At 42.4% G+C, this 25,862-nt stretch overlaps 1 protein-coding gene across 5 annotated transcripts in view; it reads right to left on the bottom strand.

Annotated features, from left to right (window-relative positions):
* exoc3 (exocyst complex component 3) overlaps positions 1-25,862 on the bottom strand; it is a 75,685-nt gene that overhangs the window by 5,414 nt on the left and 44,409 nt on the right. For all 5 annotated transcript variants that reach the window (XM_036137814.1, XM_036137813.1, XM_036137815.1 and 2 more), the window contains 4 exons: positions 25,592-25,770; positions 25,221-25,337; positions 25,019-25,136; positions 21,491-21,616 (listed from right to left, as the gene is read on the bottom strand). In XM_036137814.1, coding sequence (XP_035993707.1) covers positions 21,491-21,616; positions 25,019-25,136; positions 25,221-25,337; positions 25,592-25,770 — 540 coding nt within the window. The remainder of the gene's footprint in view (positions 1-21,490; positions 21,617-25,018; positions 25,137-25,220; positions 25,338-25,591; positions 25,771-25,862) is intronic.

Raw genomic sequence — 25,862 nt, 5'->3', positions numbered from 1 at the left:
CCATGCCTCAGTATTATGTTACATCCTTAATAAGGAAGATTCTTATGAGGAGAAATCCGCAGGCCCTGATGCTACTTATGTGCTAACCAGCTCAGCGTTTTTTCCACAAAACTGTATCATTCTTAGTAGCCAATGATATAAATGAGAAGTTTCAATCTGGCTTCAAACCTTTTCATAGCACTGAGACAGCACTGATGAGAGTTTTTAATGACTTATTGGGGACTGTTGACTCAGGAAATCCTGTTATGCTAGTGCTCCTTGATCTTACAGCTGCCTTTGACACTGTGGACCATGGGATCCTCTTAACGCGACTTGAGCAGTGGGCGGGCATTACAGGATCTGCTCTCTCATGGTTCCAGTCTTATTTGACTGATCGGAGCTTTTCAGTGCAGCTAGGTGAATTCACCTCATCTTCAGCTCCTTTGAGGTCTGGGGTTCCCCAAGGCTCCATTCTTGGACCTATTCTTTTTCTTCTATATATGTCACCATTAGGATCAATTTTCAGGAAACATAATTTTTCTTTTCATTGTTATGCTGATGATGTTCAGATCTACTTTCCTTCCAAAATCCAACAACCCTGTACAGTCATTTTCTGACTGCTTAAACGATGTAAAATCTTGGATGACCTCAAACTTCCTTAATCTAAATGAAAATAAGACCGAAATTATTACATTTGGTTGTAGTCCAGCAGTTTTTCCTCCTGGCTCCTTGGGCCCTCTTACACCTAACATTCGATCATCAGTAAAAAATCTTGGTGTAATATTTGATGATAGGTTGAAATTCGATCGCCAGGTTAGTTCGGTCGTAAAAAACAGTTTTTACCAGTTAAGAATTTTATCAAAAGTGAAAGGGTACCTGCCACGCAGAGATCTGGAGACTGTAATCCATGCTTTTATTAATACAAGATTAGATTACTGTAATTCATTATATGCTGGCTTGGACCACTCACTTTTACACCGTCTGCAGTTGGTACAAAATGCAGCTGCCCGTCTCCTTACTGGCACACGTAAACGTGACCACATATCACCCGTTCTAGCCTCGCTGCATTGGCTTCCGGTTGTTTTTAGAATAGATTTTAAAATTTTATTGTTTGTTTTTAAAGCTCTTAATGGTCTAGCCCCCCAGTATTTGACTGAGCTTCTCAGAATCCATGTTCCGGCCAGAACACTGAGATCCTCTAATCAGTTGCTACTGGCCATGCCTAAAACCAGACTTAAAACCAAAGGTGATCGCGCCTTTATGGCAGCGGCACCGAGACTCTGGAATAACTTGCCTTGGCATATTCGATCGGCAGGCTCCTTGGAGGTTTTTAAATCCTCTCTAAAAACACATTTCTTTTCCCTGGCTTTTAATCAAGTCTAGGTGGACATTTGGCAAATTATAATTTATTTTAATATTTTATTTAAATTGAAACATTTATCCTATTATATTTTTATCTGCATTGAATTTTTCTTTTTGCATTGTATTTATGTATTTTAGCATTCAGTTTTTATCTTTTATCTGTACAGCACTTTGGTCAACCCCGGTTGTTTTAAATGTGCTTTATAAATAAAGTTTGAGTTGAGTTGAGTTGAGTCTCAAATGGGCTTCAAACGTGGCCAAATACCTAAAATCCCATTTCTATTCCTAAATCTAAACAGGAAATGACGTGACTTCAGAGCAGTTGCTTCTTTGTCTCTGGTTATGAAGGTTTTAAAAAAGGTTCTAAAGGACCTGATGGTTACCTGTATAGACTGCAAACTGTTTTCTTCCCAGTCGGGTAAAGGTGTTGATAATGCATAACCTACCATGGGTAGATTAGTGCTTGTACAAAGTCACAGGCAAAGGTTTTTCATTTACAGATGGATTCTTCTTTTGTTTTTAACAAAATACAGCTGCAGATTTTAATTGATAATCTGTGATGAATGCTGCCAAGACAATTTCCTTGATGACTCAAAAACCAAGGAGCGCTGGAGGTGAGCAGCATTCACAATGAGAAGGTTGAGACTGCGGACTTCTGTCTTTGATTATCAGTTAAAGTGTGATGTAAACACAGATCTGATTATCTGGTTTCCATTATCTGTGGGTTAATGGGCGATTAGTAAAAGACTAAAGTCTGAATAAGGCTCCAGGATTCTTCAACATCAGGGAGATTTGTGCCCAAGTCCAGAATGAATCGCTACTTTAACTTCTTCATTCCCTTTGCCATCAGTCTGCTGAATCTAGATGACACCTAAAGGTTTTTTGTTGTGTCTGTTTATCTTTTGTAGTACTTAGTGTGTTTTTGTTCAGGTAAAGATTTTAGTTAATAGATACATGTTGGAGCTGAATGTATTGACTGGCATGCAACAAATGATTTGCCCAATGGATTAATAAAGTTGTCTGAATTGAACTGATATTCTAAGTCTTTATTTCTCATCATTTGGATGATTATAGCTTACAAAATTGGAAACCAAAAATTCCGTCTCAGGAAATTCAAGTTACTTAAGATCAATAAAAAGTTACATTTTAAACAGAAATGTTAGGCTTCTGAAAAAATAATTTCTATCCACTCTACTTGGTTGGTGCTGTTTAAGCATCAATCACTGCATCAGTGCGGCGTGGCATGGAGGCGATCAGGCTGTGGTTCTGGTGATGTGTGCAGGGAGCCCAGGTTGCTTTATAGCTGCCTTCAGGTCATCTGCATTGTTGGTTCGGGAATCTCTCATCCTAGTTTTGGTACTACTCCAGCTTCAGTGAACACCATGGTCACTGAAGCAGCTTTTGATACCTTTGGCAGCGTGGGCTGGAAAATTATATCAGCAAGTGCACTAAAAGGTCTCACTCAATGGCTGTGTTGACTGCGGACTTCAGTAAACCCAGTGGACCAGAACCGGCAGAGATCACGGCACTCTAGATCACCACTGACTGTGGAAACGTCCCAGCAGCCTTCAAGCGATATGGATTCTGATCCCCTCCACTCTTCATGCAGACCCTGGGACCTTGATTTTCAAATGAAATGCAAATTTTACCTTCATGAAGAGGATTTGGACCACTGAGGAACAATCCAGTTCTTTCTCTCAGCCCAGGTGAGACACCTGTAGCCCATGTGTAGGATTCATCTGTGCGTAGTGGCTCTTGATTAGGGTGACCAGACGTCCCCGATTTCCGCGGACAGTCCCCGATTTGGACCACCGGTCCCCGGCTAAAGCTGTCTCTGGAAATGTCCCCGATTTTACCGAGGGGGAAAATGTTGCGTGTAGACTGTTAATACGGTAGAGCTGTTGTGCGCAGAAACCGGTGTTACGGTAGCTGGTTGCGCTGCTGTTAACATAAAGACGAGGAACAGAGCGCATCACTAGATGGGCGGTAATGATGCTTTTGGATGTCAGCTGCCATTAAAACATGAAGAAGAAGAAGAGCGCACCACTTCTAAAACAGAAGAAGAAGAAGTGGAAGTTTGTTGTCAATTGATGCGGAGCTGCCCTGTGTCAAGGTAAGTGTGTTAATCGATTAATTTTATTTGGATCGGGCTGATCCTGTGATAAATGTTTGGTTCGTGTCCAGGTTAATAAATAATCAATAAAAAGTAAGACAAGACCACGAGTTGCTGCTCGCATGAGTAAAGACACTCAGATAAAATGTAACAGAATGATTGAAAACTTCTTGTAATGCGCTAATCTGGTACTGTGGTTCTCCAGGGATCAACAAGGGTTTGTCTAAAGATGTTTTAGAACTGATTGGTGACCTTTAGTTTATATTTCAGATAGTTATTATAAGTAGAGTTATTACAAGTTGTTTTGTTGATTTATGGTTGGGATTTATAAGCATAGACTTCCAGACTTTAGCCTTTCTACTACTCAGTTTGGATATATGAAAGTTCCTCATGAAAAAAATAGGAGTCAGTAACTGAATGAGATAAGATCTGCATAATCTGACAATGATGGAGTCAGAGATAACCACCTGTTTAATGTCAATTTATTATGTTGTTTTTGCTTGTAGCTCCAAATATTGTGGTAATTAGTATTTTTAGTATTTAATCAGATGAGATAATAAAACATATTAATTGGAAGTTTTCATGTTTTACATTCTAATGTTTTTGGAAGTGATTTTAATAATATAATGTCTCTGTTTTAGAATAATGTAAGGTTGATAAAAGAGGAGAGAGGAAGAAGATAGGAAGACAAAAAGTAAAGTAAATGTGAGTGGAGGAAAACACTGATGACGAGAAGGTAGAAAAATGTACTTAGAAGACTATTAATAAAGTTCAAGTGATAAAACATTGACATGTGTTATGCCAGAAGCTGATTGAATATGATTATTATATTAATTATAATTTATGAACTCAGTTGTGCTGGAACAAATGGTCTGATCGGACTCTGACCGATCAGATTTATCCAGCAACGGTGATAACTCACTTATAACTTCAATTAGAGTTTAAACCGTTACCCTTTTATCACCAATCCAATGAAAATGTCTCTGTGTTAATATTGGATGTTAACTCCGAAAAGGGAGTAGTTCTGAATTCTGAATAACCATGCAACTGTGAATTGGAATGAACACAAACAATTACTATTCCACAGTTGTTTTATTAAACCAAAGGCAATTCCCTGTTACAGTAATTCTGATTCAACAACCTTGGAACACTACTCGCTACTAACCTAAACATGCAAAATATATGTGGAAATAAAGGTCAAAAATGGACTCAAAATAAGAAATAGCAAATCTTAGTTCACTCAGTTGTTTAAACATCACATTTCAAGATGTCAGCATTTGACATCGCAGCATTGAGGGGCAGAAAACCGCCTTGAGAATCCAGACGGACGCCTCAAGGTTTTCACAACCGCTAGTTAGTTTAACTACGTGACACCCTCCCAAGATGGCGACTATGATAACGTAGGGCCTACAACCTTGCGTGATGTGTGAGGGGAGGTCCTAATGATGCAGTCAGCGCGTACGCTAAAGTGGGGCAATGCCTTGGCCAGAGAGGGAGCAGCTGGAGTTTAAAGAAAGACCGCAAACTAAGTTTTAACAAAAAGATTTCGCCGCTGATAAGAGGGGGAGCAAAGATAGAACAGGAGAGAGGGAAAAAGAGGATGGAAAATCGACCCGCGGCAGAGTCACTTGTGAATCACAAATCAACACAGCCAAAATCACTTTCAAAATGCATGCTAGGGCTGGGCGATAAACCGATTTTATGGATTAACTCGAGTGTGTAGTTCACGTCGACTTGTTTGAATGAAAATCGGTTTTCTCTTTAAAGTCTAACTCTTGGACTGAATGATGTATTTTAACTCAGATGCATGCAAATAGTCACCAGAGTAAACAAATGTATATTATATGTGAATTATGTGCGCCGTTTGGAAGTAATTTCGATAAAACTTGCTGTATAAGCGAAAGAGCCGAGCATTCCTCAATCGGCTGCTGCTGAATGTGACGTCACAAACAGAACTAGTACCTTGCATCCGGCAATAACACTACGACTTTCGCTACCGATTTATTAAATTTACTTAATAACTCTTACGCTATGTACAAAAAAATAAATAAAAATGTCTGATACATCTACAAACTCCACCTCAAGCATCGGCGACTCCGATACCGAATATATATACGAGGAAACGGAGTTTGAACAAGGTGAACCTGAGGAGACTATATCTAACGCTGCCCAAGACATAGAGCCCATGCTCCACTGTAAGTACCCCTCAAAATCATCGCTCGTGAAGTGTGAATTGCATAAAACACTTTTGTCACTGCCGGCAATCCAGTCTTTTCGGGTTTCTTCTACGAATTTATCCCATTTCTTTCGGACCTTTTGATCCTTCAGCCAAGTATGTAAGCGCTACTTTTTAGCCTGCACTAGACCGCGGTGAAGTTGGCTTGACATTGGACATTCAAGCTCCGCGGAGTCAGCAGACCACTCTTGAGAAACAAAAATCAAATCAGATTTGTTGACGGTCCCACCGCGTATGGGAGAAGGGAGCAGCTGAGAGATGCTGGCCGAAATCGGAGTCCTTTAACCGGATCAACCGTGAGCTGGATCCCGCTGACTCCGGCGATTTTTTTTTAAAGCACTTGCTCAAAGTAGACGTGGATCAGCAGATTTGGTGTGTGAAAGAAGATACTGGAAAACATCTGTATATCCTTGTTCGCCGTACCGGCTGTACATTGTAAACGCCTGTGTGTTTCTATGCAAGTTCGCTTTGCGCATTCTCGGTGTTCTTGAACTGACATCACACGTCGGAAATGGCCGATCGTAAACGAAGGCAGCCCTCCCTCCCCCCGCATAGAGCGCGCATTTACCAAATAGTGAGTGACAACATGGCAGCAAGCAGGGAAGAACTCATTCCGAAGAAAGGCACTGTGTCATCTGTCATTTGGAATTGGTTTGCGTTTGTGAGGTCAGATTTAGACCAGACAACATCCCGCTGCAAAGTATGTATGAAGTCTGTTGCTAGCAAAGGCAGCAGTACGACAAATTTACTGCAGCACCTCAAAAAGCATTCTGTCGAATGGGAGAAATGTTGCGCGCAGCGGAATGAAAAAGACAGCAGCACCCCAAGCACCACACGCACAGCCGCTAAAATACAGTCCACCGTACCACAAACATTTTCAAACTGCATCCCATATGACAAGAATTCGGCCCGCTGGAAAGCCATTACAGATGCGATTGCTATGTATATAGCAAAGGATATGGTACCAATATATACGGTGGAAAAGCCGGGGTTCATTAACATGCTTAAAGTTTTGGACCCCAGGTATGTGCTACCTAGCTTAAAGTACTTCTCCGACATTGCCTTGCCCAATCTATATAATAGCACAAAACAACGGGTCAAAAAAGAGTTGGAAGATGTGTCCTCTTACTCTGCCACCACAAATTTATGGTCAAGTCGGACGATGCAACCGTACATGAGTCTCACTGTGCACTTCATTAACAATGACTGGACTTTGCGGAGCGTCTGCCTTCAAACGGCATACTTTCCAGAGGACCACATGGGTGAAATTGTAGCCCAGGGGCTAAGAGATGCCCCCAACTCATGGAACCTTGCCGAAGACCGACTCATTTGTATAACTACTGACAGCGGCAGCAACATGATCAAAGCTCTTAAGGACAATGCGTGACCTAACCTGCAGTGCTTTGGACACATATTGCACAATGTTATCGGTAAGTCTAATGGCTATCCATCAAGTGACATTTTTTACTTTAGCAAGACAATCTAAGTAATGCATCATGTAATTAATCCATCAAGCCAATATTATGACAAAATGTATGAATTAATACATTTTGATTAATCTAATCTATCTATCTAATCATAATGGTATACAGAAGTGTATGTGTGTGTGTGAATGAATGAGTGTGTGCCCTTTGTGCATGTGCATTCATATTGTACAGAAATTGAAGCAAGACAAGTTTGTGAATGTAGTGGTATGTTCTCCTAAAATGTGTTTTAATTAGGCCTATGTATTTTTTATTTACTACAGAGAATGGTGTGAAGGACCCATGGATCAATCATGCTGTTGGGGTTTGTAAAAAGGCTGTGTCTGCCTTTTCTTACAGCTGGAAAAAAAGAAGGGACATGAGCGAAGTACAGGCAGAGCTTGGTCTACCCACTCATCAGCTGATAACAGAGTCCCCGACTAAATGGGGTTCACGCCAAAGAATGATTGAGAGATTCCTCGAACGGGAGAAGGCTCTAGTCCGTGTCCTGGGTTCGGACAAGAAAAGTCGCCATCTTGTGCCCACTTGGCAAGATTTGGATGTGTTGGAGTCGGTAAATAAAGCTGTGAAACCACTCCAAGAGTTCACTGATGCACTCTCTGGGGAATCCTATGTCAGTGTTTCATACATTAAACCAGTGCTCCATCTGTTCAAAACCAGTCTCCTAGAGCCAGAGGAGGAAGACACAGAGCTCACCAAAACAATAAAAGGGAATATAATGTGGTACCTGGACGACAAATACAGTGACCCTGTAAAAGATGAGCTCTTGGACATGGCCTCACTGGTTGACCCAAGGTTCCGCACAACCTACATTGACCCAGACAAGGTGGAAGAAGTCAAAAAAAGAGTTGTTGCTGAGCTGATGGCTCTACCTGCTCCTGCCAACAACAGTACACCACAGCAGCCTGGCACAGCTGTGCAGGTGCGCCAAGAAGATGCACAGCCTCCACCCAAGAAAAAGATGACTTTAGCGGCCTTCTTCAAACAGAATGTAGTGTCATCTCCCAACCAGTCAGAGGCAGAAAAGATAGAGACTGAGCTGAAATCTTACTTATTGACCCCTGAAGTAGACCCAGACACCAATCCTCTTGAGTGGTGGAAGCGCCACCAACCAAATTTTCCTAGGCTAAGTGTCCTGGCAAAAAGATACCTCTCAATCCCAGCAACAAGTGCACCCTCAGAGAGGGTTTTCAGTGTGGGAGGGGGCATTGTTACATGCCACCGGGCATGTCTAAAGCCAGAGGTGGTAGATAGGCTTGTCTTCCTGGCTAAGAATGTTTAGAAATGTTTAGAAAAAAGCACCCTATGCTGTCATGTACAGATAACTGATGCTGTTGAATGTTATGTTACATAAGGTTACATGTCATGTTTTTACAGTTTACAATGGCAGGGCCTGCCATATTGCATTTTTGGCTAGTTGTTGTTGATAGCACTTTAACTCCAAGGGAGAAATCAAAATAAAAATTTTTTTTAGCACCATTGTTACATGGAGAAAGCCAGAGGTGGTAGATAGGATGCTAAGAATGTACCCTATGCTATGTTGTTATGTACAGATAACTGATGCTGTTGAATGTTGTTGTGTCATGTACATGTCATGTTTTCACAGTTTACAATGGCATTGCCTTTTTGGCTAATTGTTATTGGTTGCACTTTAACTCCAAGGGAGAAATCAAAATAAACAAGTATTTTTGCAACTATTTCTTTTGCATCTGAATTTGGGGGCTGTTGAGAAAATCGATTTAAATCGTAAATCGGATTTTTTGTGAAAAAAATCAGGGATTTTTTTTTAGGCCATATCGCCCAGCCCTAATGCATGCACATACAAAGAAAATATTCAGCAAATAAAAACACTCCATCTTGGAGTAACAAGCATTAACCTAAATTCCTACTCCTGCCTAGGCACGCTACGGTCACCTTGTGGGTGAAAAATACATAAAAGGGGAAAACCCCGTTACTTATGGTGCCTCAGGGGCTGTCCCGGAGCGCTCCAAGTAACGTGGCGTCTTGACGAACGCAGGTGCGTGCGGGCAACGGGAACGGGATGAGAAAGTTCCTTCGTCTCTGGGTGTTCAGAAGCTTCGTTTGGCCAAAACAAAAGCGTGGTCCTCTTTCGATCACCTGGAGATAACGGCTCTCAGTCTTTGATCAGAGGCAATTCAAAAAGCACTTTTTAAGTCGACCTCCTGCTATAATTAATGCAGGGATGAGTTTGCTTCGGTAATCTTCGGTCCAGCGAAGTTATCGAGCACGTGGCGTGGACTGGCGGAGCGCCAACAAGAAGGCAGATTGCGGTCTGCGGCTGTGTTTTATTGTTTATTGTTTATAGTTCAGCAGTTCAACAGTCTGATGGCAACAGGGAAAAAGCTTTTGCAGAACCTGGTGGACCTGCAGCGGATGCTGCGGAACCTTTTCCGAGAAGGCAGCAGGGAGAACAGTCCATGGTGGGGGTGTGAGGGGTCCCTGATGATGTTACGGGCTCGGGACACCCAGCACTGAGATGAAATGTCCTTAATGGAGGGGAGAGGAGCCCCGATGATCCCTTCTGCTGTCCTCACCACTCTCCTCACGTTCTTCCAGTCAGAAGCACCGCAGCCTCCACAACACACAGAGAGACAGCTGGTCAGAATGCTCTCTATGGTGCTTCTGTAGAAAGTTGTGAGGATGGGCGGGGGCAGGTGGGCTCTCCTCATCCTCTGCAGGAAGTACAGTTGTTTCTGTGCCCTCTTCACCAGTGACGTGGTGTTCACAGACCAGGTGAGGTTGTCTGTGATGTGCACCCCAGGAACTTGGTGCTGCTGACCACCTCCACAGCTGAGCTGTTGATGAGCAGTGGAGCGTGGTGTGGCCGGTTCTTCCTGAAGTTGACGATCTCCTTTGTCTTCTCCACGTTCAGGCTGTTGTCTCTGCACCAGCCAACCAGCTGCTCCACCTCCTCTATGTAGTCCTGGTCGTTGTTGTCTCTGATCAGGCCCACCACCGTTGTGTCGTCTGCAAACTTCACGTTGTGATTGGTGGTGAACCTGGGGACGCAGTCATGAGTCATCAGGGTGAACAGCAGGGGGCTCAGGACGCAGCCCTGAGGGGAGCCCGTGCTGAGGGTGATGACATCGAGGTGTTCTGTCCGACCCGGACTGACTGAGGTCTGTTGGTGAGGAAGTCTAGCAGCCAGTTGCGAAGGGGTGTGTTCCAGTTTTCCAGATGTTCCAGTTTTCCCACCTGGTGCTGTGGGATGATGGTGTTGAACGCTGAACTGAAGTCCAGGAACAGCATCCGTATGTGTGTGTTCTTCTCCTCCAGGTGTGTCAGGCTCATGTGAACAACCGCGTTTCTTCGGCCGGCTGCATCACTTTCGCTTGGCCCTCCTCCGGCGTGAGCTGCTCGGCGAGTCTGCAGCGCCGTAGGCCTCTGGGACTCGTTCCCGGAGGACTCCGAAGCCACGTAAACAATTGAGCGTAGTAGTGGCTACAAGTCCAAAAACACTACATGGCCGTATCTCCAGCAGGCGCTGGCAGTCATGTACCGATCGGCTGGGTAGATGACTAATTTCTAGCGAGTTTGGCAGCATTTCTTTTATGAAAAATGTCCACCAGTGGTCGGAGCTATACGCCTAGCCGCTGCCCTAGGGCGAAGCCGGAATTCATCAGCTGACTCACTGACCGGAGTTAACTCACCATATAAGAGCAAATAATATACTTGCACATCAACTACTACCATACACATAATGTAGTTATACACACTTTATGTAAGTTTATACATGCTCATGCTGCACTACACACACGATCACTTGCATTCATGTCAAGGGGATTTCCAAGTCTGTGCTTCTTTGAACATGTTTAACACCTTTTCACCTCACATCACCACAACCCATTTTTTCTTCCCAAACGGGCTGTATGCACAGCTCCACCTCGTCCTGAACTTCATAAATGGTAAATGGACTGAACTTATATAGCACTTTTCCAGTCATGCTGACCACCCAAAGCAAACCTCAGCAGCTACTTTGTTTCCTGTCTTTCATTACTGGGCAGACTGATTAATCCAGATGTGTCTGACCTCAGTAACCAGACAGACACAAATGAATTAATCAGCTTGTCCAGTAATGAAAGTCAGTAAACCAAGGAGCTGCTGAAGTTCAGGAAGTAGTGGAGCTGTGCTTATAGCCCATTAGTGGGAGAAATTAATCTGCTTCTTTTAGATGCACAGGTCAGCTAACAGTAAGAAACATATATCATCCTTTACATGCAGGCTTGACCACTACTTGTTTTTGATGTTAACGCAGAAAAACCTGTTTCTCCTAGGTATGTAGACGTAAACAGAATAAGTACTTGTTGCCCTTTTTTGAAAAGGTGGGGGAACTCTGACTCCACCGACAGCCACAGGCACAGGCTAAATGTTTGTATTTACTGTTTTTTTCCTCATGTCACTCTCACCTTAGGGGGCGGCAGAGGTCTTTGGGCCCCACAAAATTGGAAAGCCCTGCTAACCACCCTTGACCCCTCCACTCCCACCCCCACCACTTTGCCCCAGCCCAGAGACACAGTTCTAGTTTTCCATTAATAACACAATCGATTTATTAATTGTATTAATCTTACAATTAATGTGATAACCTTAGTGTAGCCTTTAAAACTATCCTAGATTCAATTGGTTTTGCTCAAAATGTGCATGAACCGACGCACTCTCGGCTCCATACTTTAGACCTTGTTCTGACATATGGCATTGATTGTGAAGAATTAACAGTATTTCCTCACAACCCTGTCCTATCTGATCATTTTTTAATAACATTTGAGTTTAATCTAACTGAGTTCTCCACCCCCAAAAGAGGGTTCCATTATAGTAGATCTTTATCGGATAATGCTGTATCAAAACTTAAAGAGTCTGTCCCCTTTTTAATATCCTCCGGATTGCAGAAATGCCCTGCAGATAGCAGCAATGTTGTTTCTTCCAATTCACAAATAGATGTCTTTGTAAACGGTATGACTTCGTCATTGCGTTCTTCATTAGACAATGTAGCTCCCTTGAAAAAGAAGGTGATTATTCACAGGAAGCTGGCTCCTTGGTTTAATTCAGAGCTGCGTTCCTTGAAGCACAATGTTAGGAAATTGGAGAGAAAATGGCGCTCTACACACCAAGAGGAATCCTACCTAATCTGGAAGAACAGTCTGTTGTTGTATAACAAGACCCTTCGCAGAGCTAGAGCAGCATATTTTTCATCATTAATTGAGGAGAATAAGAATAATCCTAGATTTCTCTTCAGTACAGTTGCCAAACTTACTCAGAGCCACAGCTCTGTTGATCCATCCATTCCCTTAGCTCTTAGCAGTAATGATTTTATGGGATTCTTCATAAATAAAATTGATTCCATTAAAAATAAAATAATTGGCATCCTCCCAAACATGATTACCTCATCCTCAGTAAGTGAGGCAGCATTGGAGGAATCCTTAGAACCTGCGCAGTGTCTGAACTGTTTAAAAGCAGTAGAGCTTTCTGAGTTATCTAAAATTTTAGCTTCATCTAAACCTTCTACCTGTATGTTAGACCCAATCCCAACCAAGTTGTTTAAGGAGGTATTCCCTCTGATCAGTGGTCCTATTTTAGACATGATTAATGTATCCTTGGTAAATGGATATGTACCACAGGCTTTTAAAGTAGCTGTTATTAAACCTTTACTTAAGAAACCATCTCTTGATCAAGATGAGTTAGTAAATTACAGACCTATATCTAATCTTCTTTTCTTATCTAAAATTCTTGAGAAAGTAGTTGCTAATCAACTATGTGAACATTTACAAAGTAATGACCTACTTGAGGAGTTTCAGTCAGGCTTCAGAGCTCATCATAGCACTGAAACAGCTCTGGTGAAGGTCACTAATGATATTCTCATGGCCTCAGATAATGGACTTGTGTCTATACTTGTCCTGTTAGATCTCAGTGCTGCATTTGATACAGTTGATCACAATATTCTCCTACAAAGACTTGAGCATACTGTAGGGATTAAGGGAAAAGCATTAGGCTGGTTTAAATCTTATCTGTCGGACAGATTCCAGTTTGTTCATGTTAATAATAAATCTTCCTCAAACTCTAGGGTCACTTGTGGAGTACCACAGGGTTCAGTCCTTGGACCAATTCTATTTACTATATATATGCTTCCGATTGGCAAAATTATCAGACAGCATGGGATTAATTTCCACTGTTATGCTGATGACACTCAGCTATATTTATCCATAAATCCTGATGAATCCAATCAGTTACTTCGACTGCAGTCATGTCTTGATGACATCAAAAGCTGGATGACTTTAAATTTCCTGCATTTAAATTCTGACAAGACAGAAGTTGTAATCTTTGGGCCAGAGTCTTCAAAAAATAAAGTTCTTAATCAATCCCTTAATCTGGATGGCATTAACTTGGCCTCTGGTAATAAAGTTAAAAATCTTGGTGTTGTTTTCGACCAAGACATGTCATTTAAATCCCATATTAAACAGGTTTCCAGAGTTTCCTTTTTTCACCTCCGGAATATCGCCAAAATTAGAAACATTCTGTCCAGGAGTGATGCTGAAAAACTAGTCCATGCATTTGTTACTTCAAGGCTGGACTATTGTAATTCTTTACTATCAGGAAGTCCACAAAATGCAGTTCGAAGTCTTCAGCCGATTCAAAATGCTGCGGCAAGAGTTCTGATGAAAATCAACAAGAGGGATCATATTTCTCCAATTTTAGCTTCCCTTCATTGGCTTCCTGTTAAATCAAGAATAGAATTTAAAATTCTCCTTCTAACGTATAAAGCCCTTAATAATCAAGCTCCACCATATATCAGAGCTCTGATTACCCCGTATGTTCCTAACAGAGCACTTCGCTCTCAGACTGCAGGTCTGCTGCTGGTTCCTAGAGTCTCTAAAAGTAGAATGGGAGGCAGATCCTTTAGCTATCAGGCTCCTCTCCTGTGGAACCAACTCCCAGTTTTGGTCCGTGAGGCAGACACCCTATCTATTTTTAAGACTAATGTTAAAACTTTCCTTTTTGACAAAGCTTATAGTTAGAGTGGCTCATACCCTGAGCTATCTCTATAGTTGTGCTGTGATAGGCCTAGGCTGCTGGAGGACATCAGGGTCTAATTTTCTCACTCTACTGATTTCTACTGTTCTTCAGTTTTGCATTGTATTACATTGAAATGACTGTCGTCATTTCAGCTTTTAACTTTTTGCTCTCTCTCTTTTTCTTCATAGTAGGTACACCTGGTCTGGCGTTCTGTTAACTGTGACATCATCCAGAGAAGACGGCTCACCCGCTACTACCATCTAATGTAGAACAGATTACTAGATCAATGTGTGCTTCTGTGCTTCTTTGTCTGTCTTGTTGTGTCTCTGCTCTGTCTTCTGTAACCCCAGTCGGTCGAGGCAGATGACCGTTCATACTGAGCCCGGTTCTGCCGGAGGTTTTTCCTTCCCGTTAATGGGTGGTTTTTCTTCCCACTGTCGCTTCATGCTTGTTCAGTATGAGGGATTGCAGCAAAGCCATGTACAATGCAGACGACTCTCCCTGTGGCTCTACGGTTCCCCAGGAGTGAATGCTGCTTGTCGGGACTTTGATGCAATCAACTGGTTTCCTTATATAGGACATTTTTGACCAATCTGTATAATCTGACCCAATCTGTATAATATGATTGAACTTGACTTTGTAAAGTGCCTTGAGATGACATGTTTCATGATTTGGCGCTATATAAATAAAATTGAATTGAATTGAATTGAATAGGATATACTAAATGTGAAATGTGCCTCTAAGTGTGGAGAGGCACATTCCTAGCTTTTACACTTGATTTTTGTTGTTCAAATATTAATAAATATGTAAAAATAAATTAAACTATTACTGTCCCTGTTTCCTAATTTCATCTTGATGAGATGTTGATATATTAAAGAGTTATTTTTGTTCTTTGACTATGTATTTTGGGAAAAACTGGTTAGTTTTAAACTAAGAGCAACATACATGCTCATGCCTGTTATGTTGCTCACATAAAACTAAGAACAACATGTGTTATTTTGCTATAACTTGTTTTAACTTGTGGTGGGAACCTATGACAGTGTGTTGTGGGAAAGACTGGTTCTGTATTCTTATTTTGTTTGATTTGCTGTATTCTGAGAGCACTCATATTATTTTGCTTCGCACACTGCTGAGGTGCTGGGAACGGTTGATGTTTTGGAAACATGCTTAGGGAGGCAGGGCAGCTGTTGAGTGAGAGATGGCCACTCTCGCTCCACATCTGACTCTTTGTTTACAAGTATATAAAGAGGAGACTTCCCCTTAGCCCGGTGAGTCTGCCGTGAGTTTGTGTGTCGATACCGGCATCGTGAACGCTGATCTTAACCTAGGACTGAGGGCTCCCAGTTCGTGTCAATGGTAAGAGCTGATTCTGAGAATCTGTTGAGCGTCACGTTTGTTTGAAAGCCTGTTGCTTTAATGCTTGCTACTTTGCGTGTGTGAAGAGCTAATTGTTTTGATGTGCTGTATTCTGTGGGGAATAATAATAAATGTTTGCCTTATATTCTAACAGAAACAGTGTTTGAGTCCTTATTTGTGTTTGCCGATCTCTCCCGATCCTGAAATAAACATTTCATAAAACATTTTGGCGTTGTCGGCAGGATTGGAGGAGAGACTACAATACACAAATATGTTTAGAAATATGTTTAAAAGGAGAAATAAGAACTCAGATGAGAAAATTCAGGGGGAAGAGATAATACCCGGATGGGAGCTTCCTCACTGTAACGAGGTAGCGCTGTGTTTGCGCGATGGTGGGGGCAGACCGGAGCCGTGGGGTGGTCAGCTGGAGGCAGCGGGACCCGAAGAATTATTGGCAGTGTTGCAGAAGATTGAGGTGCAAAAAAAGGCTCCGGTGGACGGATTACAGAGGCGCTTGTGGATTTGTGCCACGGCTTGGAAGCAGCAGTATGAAGCTGGCCAACAATTAAAAAGTCAGCAGTTAAAAGACAGACAGGCAATGACTGAGCTGCAGTCTGCTGAGTCGCTGTATCGGCAGCATGTGCAAATGCTGACTAATCAGCTGGAACAGATGACCAGTGTTGCAGAAAAAGCTGTGGCCCAGGTGTCTGTGTTAACAAGGAAAACACAGGGGAAAAAGCCCCGCCGTTTTCCTCTGAAAAAAGTCTGTTCGTTTGTAGCTGGATTGGGGTCTGGTTGGGATCCCGAAAGCTGGGACGGTAATATGTGGGACGATGAGGAGGACAGTGATTCTGGAGGTCCTCCAGATCCACGTCCTTTCTCTCCATTGGGGGTTAAACCCGTCGTCCGAAGGAGAAGAGAGCAGCAGCATGTACCCGCAGCCTTTCGGCAGCGGATAGATGCTCAAGGTAATGATGTACTTGATGCTGCGGGACAACCTGTTATGGAATGGGTGGAACAGCCGCAGCCGCCGGCGGTGTCACGGACCATAACAGAAGATTACTCGCAGGATGAAGTTGCTCATATCACTAAAAAATTAAGGCAGCATCCGGGCGAACCCACTGATCTATGGGTGGCTCGACTGCTGGACGAAGGTGCAGAACAGATCGAAATAGATCACGGAGATAGCATGGCATTTGGTGGTCTGAGCACTGATGGGAATGTAAATGCTAATTATAGGCAAGAAGTGAGAAATTTGGGGGATCAGGCGAGATCATTGTTTGACGTGTGGTCTGAGGCAGTACGAGCAACATGTCCCAATGTATCTGATTGGCCCTAAATCTCTGGACCATGGTTAACATTAAAGGAGTGTGTGCAGAGGCTGACGAGGCTGTGTGTGCGTGATTTGTTACCAGTGGGAATGGTGGCTGGATATCAGCAAGTGGCTGTTCCGAAGGTGGTGAGAGATCAGTTGATTAAAACTGCCCCACAGCATTATCGGGCAGCTATGCTTACTGTGATGCTGGGAGCTCCAGATGCCCCGATGGAAACCATCAAGGCTCGGATTTTGGAGCTGGGGAATCTGGGAGAATGGGGCAAGCAGGAGGAATGCAGACCACGAGTTCAACAAACTCCGGTCCACAGGCCGCAAAGGGAGCGGGGGAGAAATGAACAGGGTCCACCACGTAACATGTTGTGGAGGGCACTGATTAATGCTGGGGTGCCTGCTTCAGAGATACACGCATTGCCTACTGATGAGTTGAGACAGATGTGTCAAAGGAGAGGCTTAAAAGTTAACTGTGCAGGATTTGGTGCTGAACTGGACCCATTAAATTCTTTGATTCAGCTGTTGCTAGAGGCGATTCATCCCACAACATCGGCTCCACCTGCTGAAGAATCTGAGTCTGTTGTGCGCAGAAAACCTGCTAAGGTGGTTGAGATTGAGGTGTCAGAGTCTGAGGAATCCTCGGGCAAAGAGGTGAAAGTAAGGAGAGTGAGGAAAAGGAAAAGAAAGAACAAAGATAGAAGGAGTAGCAACATGTACCCTGATCTGACAGATCTGTTGGAGTTTAACTAGGATGAAGGCCGAGCCCCGCCAATTCAGATCACAAATTGGTAAATTGATGATATAAGAACGACATGTCAAATGGATTTATCACATTCCATATTATCCGCAGGCTGCTGGGCTGATTGTGTGAGTGAATGGACTGTTGAAAGAATTTTTGAAAAAAATGTGTGTCTGATAATCATGACTTAACAGATTGGAAGTCTAAATTGATGCAAGCATTGGCCCAATTGAATAATAGGCCAATTGCTCCAGGGGCAGACTTTCTGTCTCTGCATTTGACAAACTGAGGGACCGCTCGGTATTATGTGTGTGTATAAGAGAGTAAAAATAAATGAACAATAAAACTTGTGATTTTAACTGAATGGAAAAAGTATTAATGTATATGTAAATGCTTAATACAGGAATTAAAAATATTTCAGCATTACTGACTAGAATTTATTATTTTATGGCACAAGGATGTTGTCATTCCAATTCTGAAAAGTGCCTGAAAAAGAAAATTTTATTTGGGAAGAAGCACAGCAAAGAGCATTAGATTTGGTTAAGAAAGCCATACAACAAGCTGTGTCATTGGGAAAGATGATGTCCGGGCCTGTGGAGTTGCAGGCCTCAGCTGTTAATGACAATACAAGCTGAAGTGATTGATGGGGATTATCAAGGAGAAAATCCCTGGTAACAGAGAAAAAAAAACTAGCACAACTGCTAGTGGAACCCTGTGAAATGACAGAGGTTCAAGGGGTGGCTGCCCCCACTAACATCACTGTAAGAGGAACAGGGGGTTTGGCTCAACAGATAAACCAGGAGCCAAAGTTTGGGTGAGACAAAAAAAAAATGGTCCACCTAGACCAGCTGAAATCATTTCACAAGGGAATGATGCAACAGTGTCAGTATTTTACTCAGGGGAGGAAAAAATGGATAAATGTTATGTAAGAGAAAACTAATTTTATTCTTTTGTCTTATAGCAGTACTAATTTTGATTTCAGATCCATGTTTCCGTGGGATCTGCTGATAGGACGACCCGAGGGACAGCACGATGGCGGACGTCCCAAACAGAGGGAGGCACCACAGGGCTGGTGCAGGATTTGGGGCCATCATCCTCCGTGTCCTCGCTGCCATGGTCCTGCTGGCACACATCTGTTGAGCAGAAGCACCAGTCCGGATCCTGAACGAAGTGGTTCAGCCGTATCAACTGTGATGGGGAGACAGCATGCGCAACGGAATCCAGGATGACTACACATGCTCTCGATGGCGTGTAGGAAGCATTCCATTAGTCTTCAAGGGATGTTATGTTAAAGTGATTTCAAGGAGAGGTTTGTGCCAATACAGAACGAGCGTGTAAGAAGACACACACTTAAATTACACCTGCTGCACACACTTGTCAACAAATGGCACAATCGACGATAACAAATAAAGTTCACTGGAAAGTTTTTTTTGTTGTTTTTTTTTTTCTCCTCCTCTGCCAACATGCACTAGGACGAAACGTGCATGGTGGGACACTTTGCTTGGTGGAACAGGTACTGTGTTAAGTGTTTCCAACGCTTTTTGACAATAAAGAAACAAGAACTATGTTATTAAACACTGGACAGCATGCATCAAGAGCTGTTCATCAGATTGGATTATGGATGCCTACTGTTGTAACATCACAGGAGGAAACTGCAAAGATCTTCATTAAAGAACTGAACTAGCAAATAAAAATGTGGAACACGACAGCAGAAGTGTTAACGAACATTTCTGTAGGTTTGAACTGGACGGTATGTAACGTACAAATGATGCACACTCATATGCAACAAGAACGGTTTAAGCGTGTGGTTATTATCGAAAATTTCCACGAATGGAGACATCTATGGAACATTAGTAGTAAAAGTTGGTTACAACTAGAACCACAGAAGACCTATTGTAATGCTACTATGTGTGAAGGACATTGGATCGATAATACTACTGTATGTCATTATTATATATTGCCCGTAGTGACTGTACAGGGGTATTGGTTTTTGAAACTGGATGGTGATTGGTTTGGCCCACAGACAAACTACACCTATGACCTGGATCTATGCGAGACTGCTGACAGAGGGATGGTATGTATGCTACAACAAGGACATCTTAACCCATGTTTAACCAGAGACGAGGTGTTATGTGATTGGACTCATGAACCTGCTAGAGAAACAATAAAGAGTCATCCTCAATTACCTCAGGTGCCTTTCGTTGGGTGTTTTGATGTATACATCTGGAGTTGGAATAACGTGACCTATCAATTAACCAATTTCACTATCTCCCTGGATTGGTTCAAATGCGCATTGAATCAGTCTACGGAACTAAATTGCTTAGTTAAATCACATAGGTCCAACATTTCCAGCTTAAAGGTGTCTACATTTATGGCCCAAGGACAGGTTCTGCATGCGGCTAAGTTAATAGAGCAATCATCTGCACATCATTGGTGGAACATTTTTAATGGAATGTCTGTTACTGCTCGAAACTATGTAGTACCTCCCTTGCTTTTGCTTATCATTGTTATTATAGTGTTAACCTCATGTAATGTTTGAAGATTATAATCAAAAAGTGGTGTGGGACGGAAAGGATAACTTTGCTGATGAAAATAGACCTTGGGGATGGTTTTTCCAAAATTAGGTTTAGTCAAAGACCAAGGGGTGGAATGATATATTAAAGAGTTATTTTTGTTCTTTGAATATGTATTTTGGGAAAAACTGGTTAGTTTTAAACTAAGAGCAACATACATGCTCATGCCTGTTATGTTGCTCACATAAAACTAAGAACAACATGTGTTATTTTGCTATAACTTGTTTTAACTTGTGGTGGGAACCTATGACAGTGTGTTGTGGGAAAGACTGGTTCTGTATTCTTATTTTGTTTGATTTGCTGTATTCTGAGAGCACTCATATTATTTTGCTTCGCACACTGCTGAGGTGCTGGGAACGGTTGATGTTTTGGAAACATGCTTAGGGAGGCAGGGCAGCTGTTGAGTGAGAGATGGCCACTCTCGCTCCACATCTGACTCTTTGTTTACAAGTATATAAAGAGGAGACTTCCCCTTAGCCCGGTGAGTCTGCCGTGAGTTTGTGTGTGGATACCGGCATCGTGAACGCTGATCTTAACCTAGGACTGAGGGCTCCCAGTTCGTGTCAATGGTAAGAGCTGATTCTGAGAATCTGTTGAGCGTCACGTTTGTTTGAAAGCCTGTTGCTTTAATGCTTGCTACTTTGCGTGTGTGAAGAGCTAATTGTTTTGATGTGCTGTATTCTGTGGGGAATAATAATAAATGTTTGCCTTATATTCTAACAGAAACAGTGTTTGAGTCCTTATTTGTGTTTGCCGATCTCTCCCGATCCTGAAATAAACATTTCATAAAACAGATGTATTGCTTTTTATGTACGAGCTAGAAATGTCCCCAGATTTTATTTCAGAAATCTGGTCACTCTTAATGCAGAGCCTCAGTCCACTCCTTGCAACGGTTCTTGGATTTACTTGATAATCTTCTCAAGACTGCAGACATGCCTGCTGACAGTTCACATTTTCCTATCACACACTTTCCTTCCATTCAACTTTCCATTATCATGTCTGAATACAGCACTCTAAACAAACAGCTTCTTTAGCACCTAGTGAGGGTCTCGATTACAGTCTTCTGGACATCTGTACAGTCAGCATTCTTCCCCATGATTGCGTCTAACTGATCATTTGTAGGCCACCAACATGCAAAGAGTATGAGGAAAGTGAATGAAAGTACTATCAGAACAGCTTCCTAGAAATATGTTTTCTAGATATTTTCCCAAGGTGCAACATGTAGAAGCCAGAGAGTACAACAAAACTTAATCCTCAGTAAATGACAACGAGAAACCCAAGATTCTGAGAGTTACCTGAAAGACGATGGCTGGCAGCGTGGTCTGGTAATATCCATCTTGGTCTGCTTCAGGCTCAGTTTCTTTCAGCCAATCTTTCTTATCGGTTTCTAGGGCCTTTCGCAGCCATCCTGTTATATTAGACTGAAGAGATAGAGAGTCAAACAAGGACACTTCACAAAAACATTGTTTACGTTAGTAAAAACAGGAACAACTACTGCTGGTCTTTGTAACAGGGTTTATACAGGAATGAGTAACCCTAATTTAATATATATATATATATATATCATAGTGAGCCCCACCCTGGACCCGCTGCAGTTTGCCTACCGGCCCAACATCGGAGTAGAGGATGCCATCATTTACCTGCTGCAGCGGGCGCACACCCACCTGGAGACCACCGGGAGCGCTGTGAGAGTCATGTTCTTTGACTTCTCCACCATCAGACCGGTGCTGCTGAGGGGGAAGCTGGAGGATGCTGGGGTGGACAAACATCTAGCTGACTGGACCATGGACTACCTCACTAACCGCCCTCAGTATGTGCGGCTGCACGGCTGTCAGTCAGAGGTGGCACTCTGCAGCACCGGGGCCCCCCAGGGCACCGTTCTATCGCCGTTTCTTTTCACCCTTTACACCTCGGACTTCACCTACAACACGGACAGCTGCCACCTTCAGAAGTTCTCTGATGACCCGGCCATTGTGGGCTGTGTGTCTGAGGGGAACGAGCTGGAGTACCGGTCGGTCATCGTGGACTTTGTGAACTGGTGTGAGAGAAACCATCTGTGCTTAAACACCAGTAAGACCAAGGAGATGGTGATCGACTTCAGGAAAAGACCCCCACCTCACTCACCTGTGAACATCCAGGGGCAGGACATAGAAACTGTGGAGAGTTTCAAATACCTGGATGTTCACGTCAACAATAAACTGGACTGGACTCACAACACCGACGCCCTGTATAAGAAGGGCCAGAGTCGCCTCCACTTCCTGAGGAGGCTGAGGTCCTTTGGAGTGAGCAGGCCTCTGCTAAAAACTTTCTATGACTCTGTGGTGGCCTCAGCCCTCCTCTACGCTGTCGTCTGCTAAGCTCCTGGCAGTGCAGAGCGGGACAGAATGAGGCTGAATAAGTTGGTGAGGAAGGCCACTTCTGTCCTGGGCTGCTCTCTGGACTCTGTGGAGGAAGTGGCTGAGAGGAGGGTGTTGTCCATGATGGATGTGAACTTGGACAACACCTTCCACCCCCTGCACCAGACAGTAGTGGAGCTGAGCAGCTCCTTTAGTGCCAGGCTTAGACATCCTGTCTGTAAAAAGGAGCGCTACCGCAGGTCATTCATTCCTGCTGCTATCAGACTTTACAATGCTGCACTGTAACTGTGACCATAACTGTAATAAGTAATGTGCAATAACTAATGTGAAATAATCAATTTAATACACTGTACTACAACCCGTGCAATAATCCTGATGTAGTGACTTCTGCTGCCATCAACCTGAACATAAGTCAGTACACATGTATGTATGTGTTATGGTTGAGTTTTGGTTTGGCTTTGTTTTTCTGTTATTTTCATTTTTTCATCTCTTTTGGGTTAGGTTTGACTTTATTTATTGTTAGTTTTCAGTCATCAGGTATTTTCTGTCAATTTTCACTTCACCTCCTCAGCAGTCAGTCACACCTGAGAATCATTTACCTGTCAATTAGCCAGACCCTTGTTCCACCTGTGAAGTGCTCTATTTATACCTCCCTCTGCCTTCAGTTCAGCACTGGGCCGTCATCAATCCACACCTCTCCATGCCAGTCCCCGTTTTTGCCTTGGAAGATTTGTTTTTCTTGTTTAAGGTTAGTCCTGCCAGTTTTCTATAGACTCATACTTTGCTGTTTGTCCCTGGAGAAGTTCTGCTCTGTGTCCTGGTGTCTCCAGAGAACTGTTAACTGGACTAGCCATCCTGGAAAGGCTCTGCTCTGTGCCCTGGTGTCTCTCAAGTTCTGCTAACCTGACTAGCCGCCCTGGAGAAGCTCAGCTCTGTGCCCTGGTGTCTCTCAAGTTCTGCTAACCTGACTAGCCGCCCTGGAGAAGCTCAGCTCTGTGCCCTGGTGTCTCCAATGAACTGCTATGCTGTTGTGGCTACGGGGCCTGCTAGCCGAGCAGTACTGAGCTTTCCCTGCGGCCTGTATAGTTGTGACTCTCTCTCACTTCGGGCCGTCAGCTCCTGCCATCACCTACATTCCTGACCTTCTGCAGCCCTGAACCTCCGGTCTTCATCATCCGCCATCCAGCACACTTCCTTTAAATAAAAACTCTTAAACTTTAGTCCCGTGTGCGCGTCCTGAGTTCATCGATAAACAAACCCTGACAGTATGTATGTACAAATGTATACACGAATGTATATGCACATATATACATGTAGGTACGTATGTATGTAGGCGTATAGATATATGTGTATATATATATATATATATATATATATATATATATATATATATATATATATATATATATATATATATATATATATATATATATATATATATATATATATATGTTTATGTATATATAGACAACTATGAATGTAAATAAGACATCATATGCCCATTCCTATTTCTTTTTGTATTTTTTTTTTTTGGTATTCTTTTTGATCCATTCTATATATGAAGATTCACTGTATATAACTGAATGCACCTTCCCTACTCTGCACCTTCTTGTATGAGCCGATGTGACGAGTGAATTTCTCCATTGTGAGATCAATAAAGACTATCTTATCTTATTTCATCAATTCTGGACTTTTAATGGTGGATTTGAATCATTCATCTTCCCATGTGAGGAATGATTACATAACAATAACTTTCAAAAGATTTTCTAACTTTTAAAGTAAAATTATCAAATGGAAAACGATTGTGGGCATTCTCAAATCCATAAAGGTTTATAAATGTAAAAAAACAGGCTCAAATATGTACATATGTCTGGTTGGATGTCTTTTAGAAAGTGAGAATGAAATCAAATGTTTTTTTTTGCCATCAAAAAAAGTGCTGGTATCAGAAATGATAACAGGAATTTAAACTAGCATGAACTCGGGTAGACAAACGCTTTTCCATGGTTTGAGGTTTCGAGCGACACAGAACATAATGTCAGCTTAGGGGTTCCCAACAACTGGTTTTAATGCATGTTTGGGATTATTTTCCAGTTGCAGCAACTGTGTTTAGGTTGTATTCATGTCTCACACACTCATGGCCTGAGAAGGCACTGAGTGCCTTCAGCTACTCCAGGTTTGGTCAATTAAGATGTGTGTTAAAAATAATGAAAGTTGTTTCTTCATGAACACCATCATGAAAAAACAATGCTTCTACTGCATCATTAAAGGCCCAACAGGAATATGATGTTCATGATGGGTGGCTGTCGACATTTGACATTTGACTTTTATCATCTCCGGATAGCCCGTTGACTGACATACACCACAGATGTTCTCTTTAGGAGAAGTTTTTTTTTTTTTTTTTTTTTTTAAAACCCTCAGTTTATAGAATGTCTGTTAGTGCGACAGGGTCTTGTGTGTGATGCTTACTGTGAAAGTCTTCACGTATTTGCTCAGCAGATCGTCCACTACTTCCTGTGGCAGCAGCGGCTCCAGCTGATTGATGTCAAACTCTGAACTCAGATCTGGATGTCCCATCATCTCAACGCTGTAGAACACGCAGAGTTTACACAGTAAAACAGTGACCAGGATCTGCACTGCAAATTTAAATAGGCTATATGAACAAATTAACCTCTTGTAGGTGTTCAGAACCCATGTCAGCAGTGACACGATTTCATTAGCTTCTAAATCCTCTAAAGTCAGCTCCTTCACACGAGCGGACACAGCATTGTGATAGAGGCTGAAGAATCTAGAAAATAAATATATTCAAAAATTTAGAAAAGATATTTCTGAGAAAGTGAAATAAAATGAACAGAATTCATTTAACTCCACATTTTAACAAACAGGTTTATACATATTATATTTTCCATCCTTTTTCTTTTCTGACCTGCGACTTGAAAAAATTAACTCCAAAAATATTCTTTGCTTCCTATTGGCAACATTAACACTTTATTATAACTCTATATTAGAGTTTGAGTAAAGTGTTCATTTGTCATTCATTACCTGTTGAAGGTGTTGTAGTGTGGGGGGAAGCACTGCACCATGAGGTTCTTGACAATAATAAGGTCGTCCAGAACATATTTCCTGGTTATTTCCAGGAGACGAACAAGCCACATTTTATCGGCCTCTCTGGTCACTGACTGGGTGCCTTCAATGCGGGTGCTGACAGTACCTTCCAACACCTGAGAAGGAAAAGGTCAGAGTCAAAAAGGATGGTCTAAGGAAGTAGGAAATGAGATGGATAAACAAGAATCAGAAAAATATCATGAAGAAG

The sequence above is a fragment of the Fundulus heteroclitus genome, chromosome 6 (assembly GCF_011125445.2).
Source record: "Fundulus heteroclitus isolate FHET01 chromosome 6, MU-UCD_Fhet_4.1, whole genome shotgun sequence".
Taxonomy (NCBI): domain Eukaryota; kingdom Metazoa; phylum Chordata; class Actinopteri; order Cyprinodontiformes; family Fundulidae; genus Fundulus; species Fundulus heteroclitus.
Note: the sequence above shows the minus strand (reverse complement) of the source record. Positions and strands in the feature narration are given on the sequence as shown.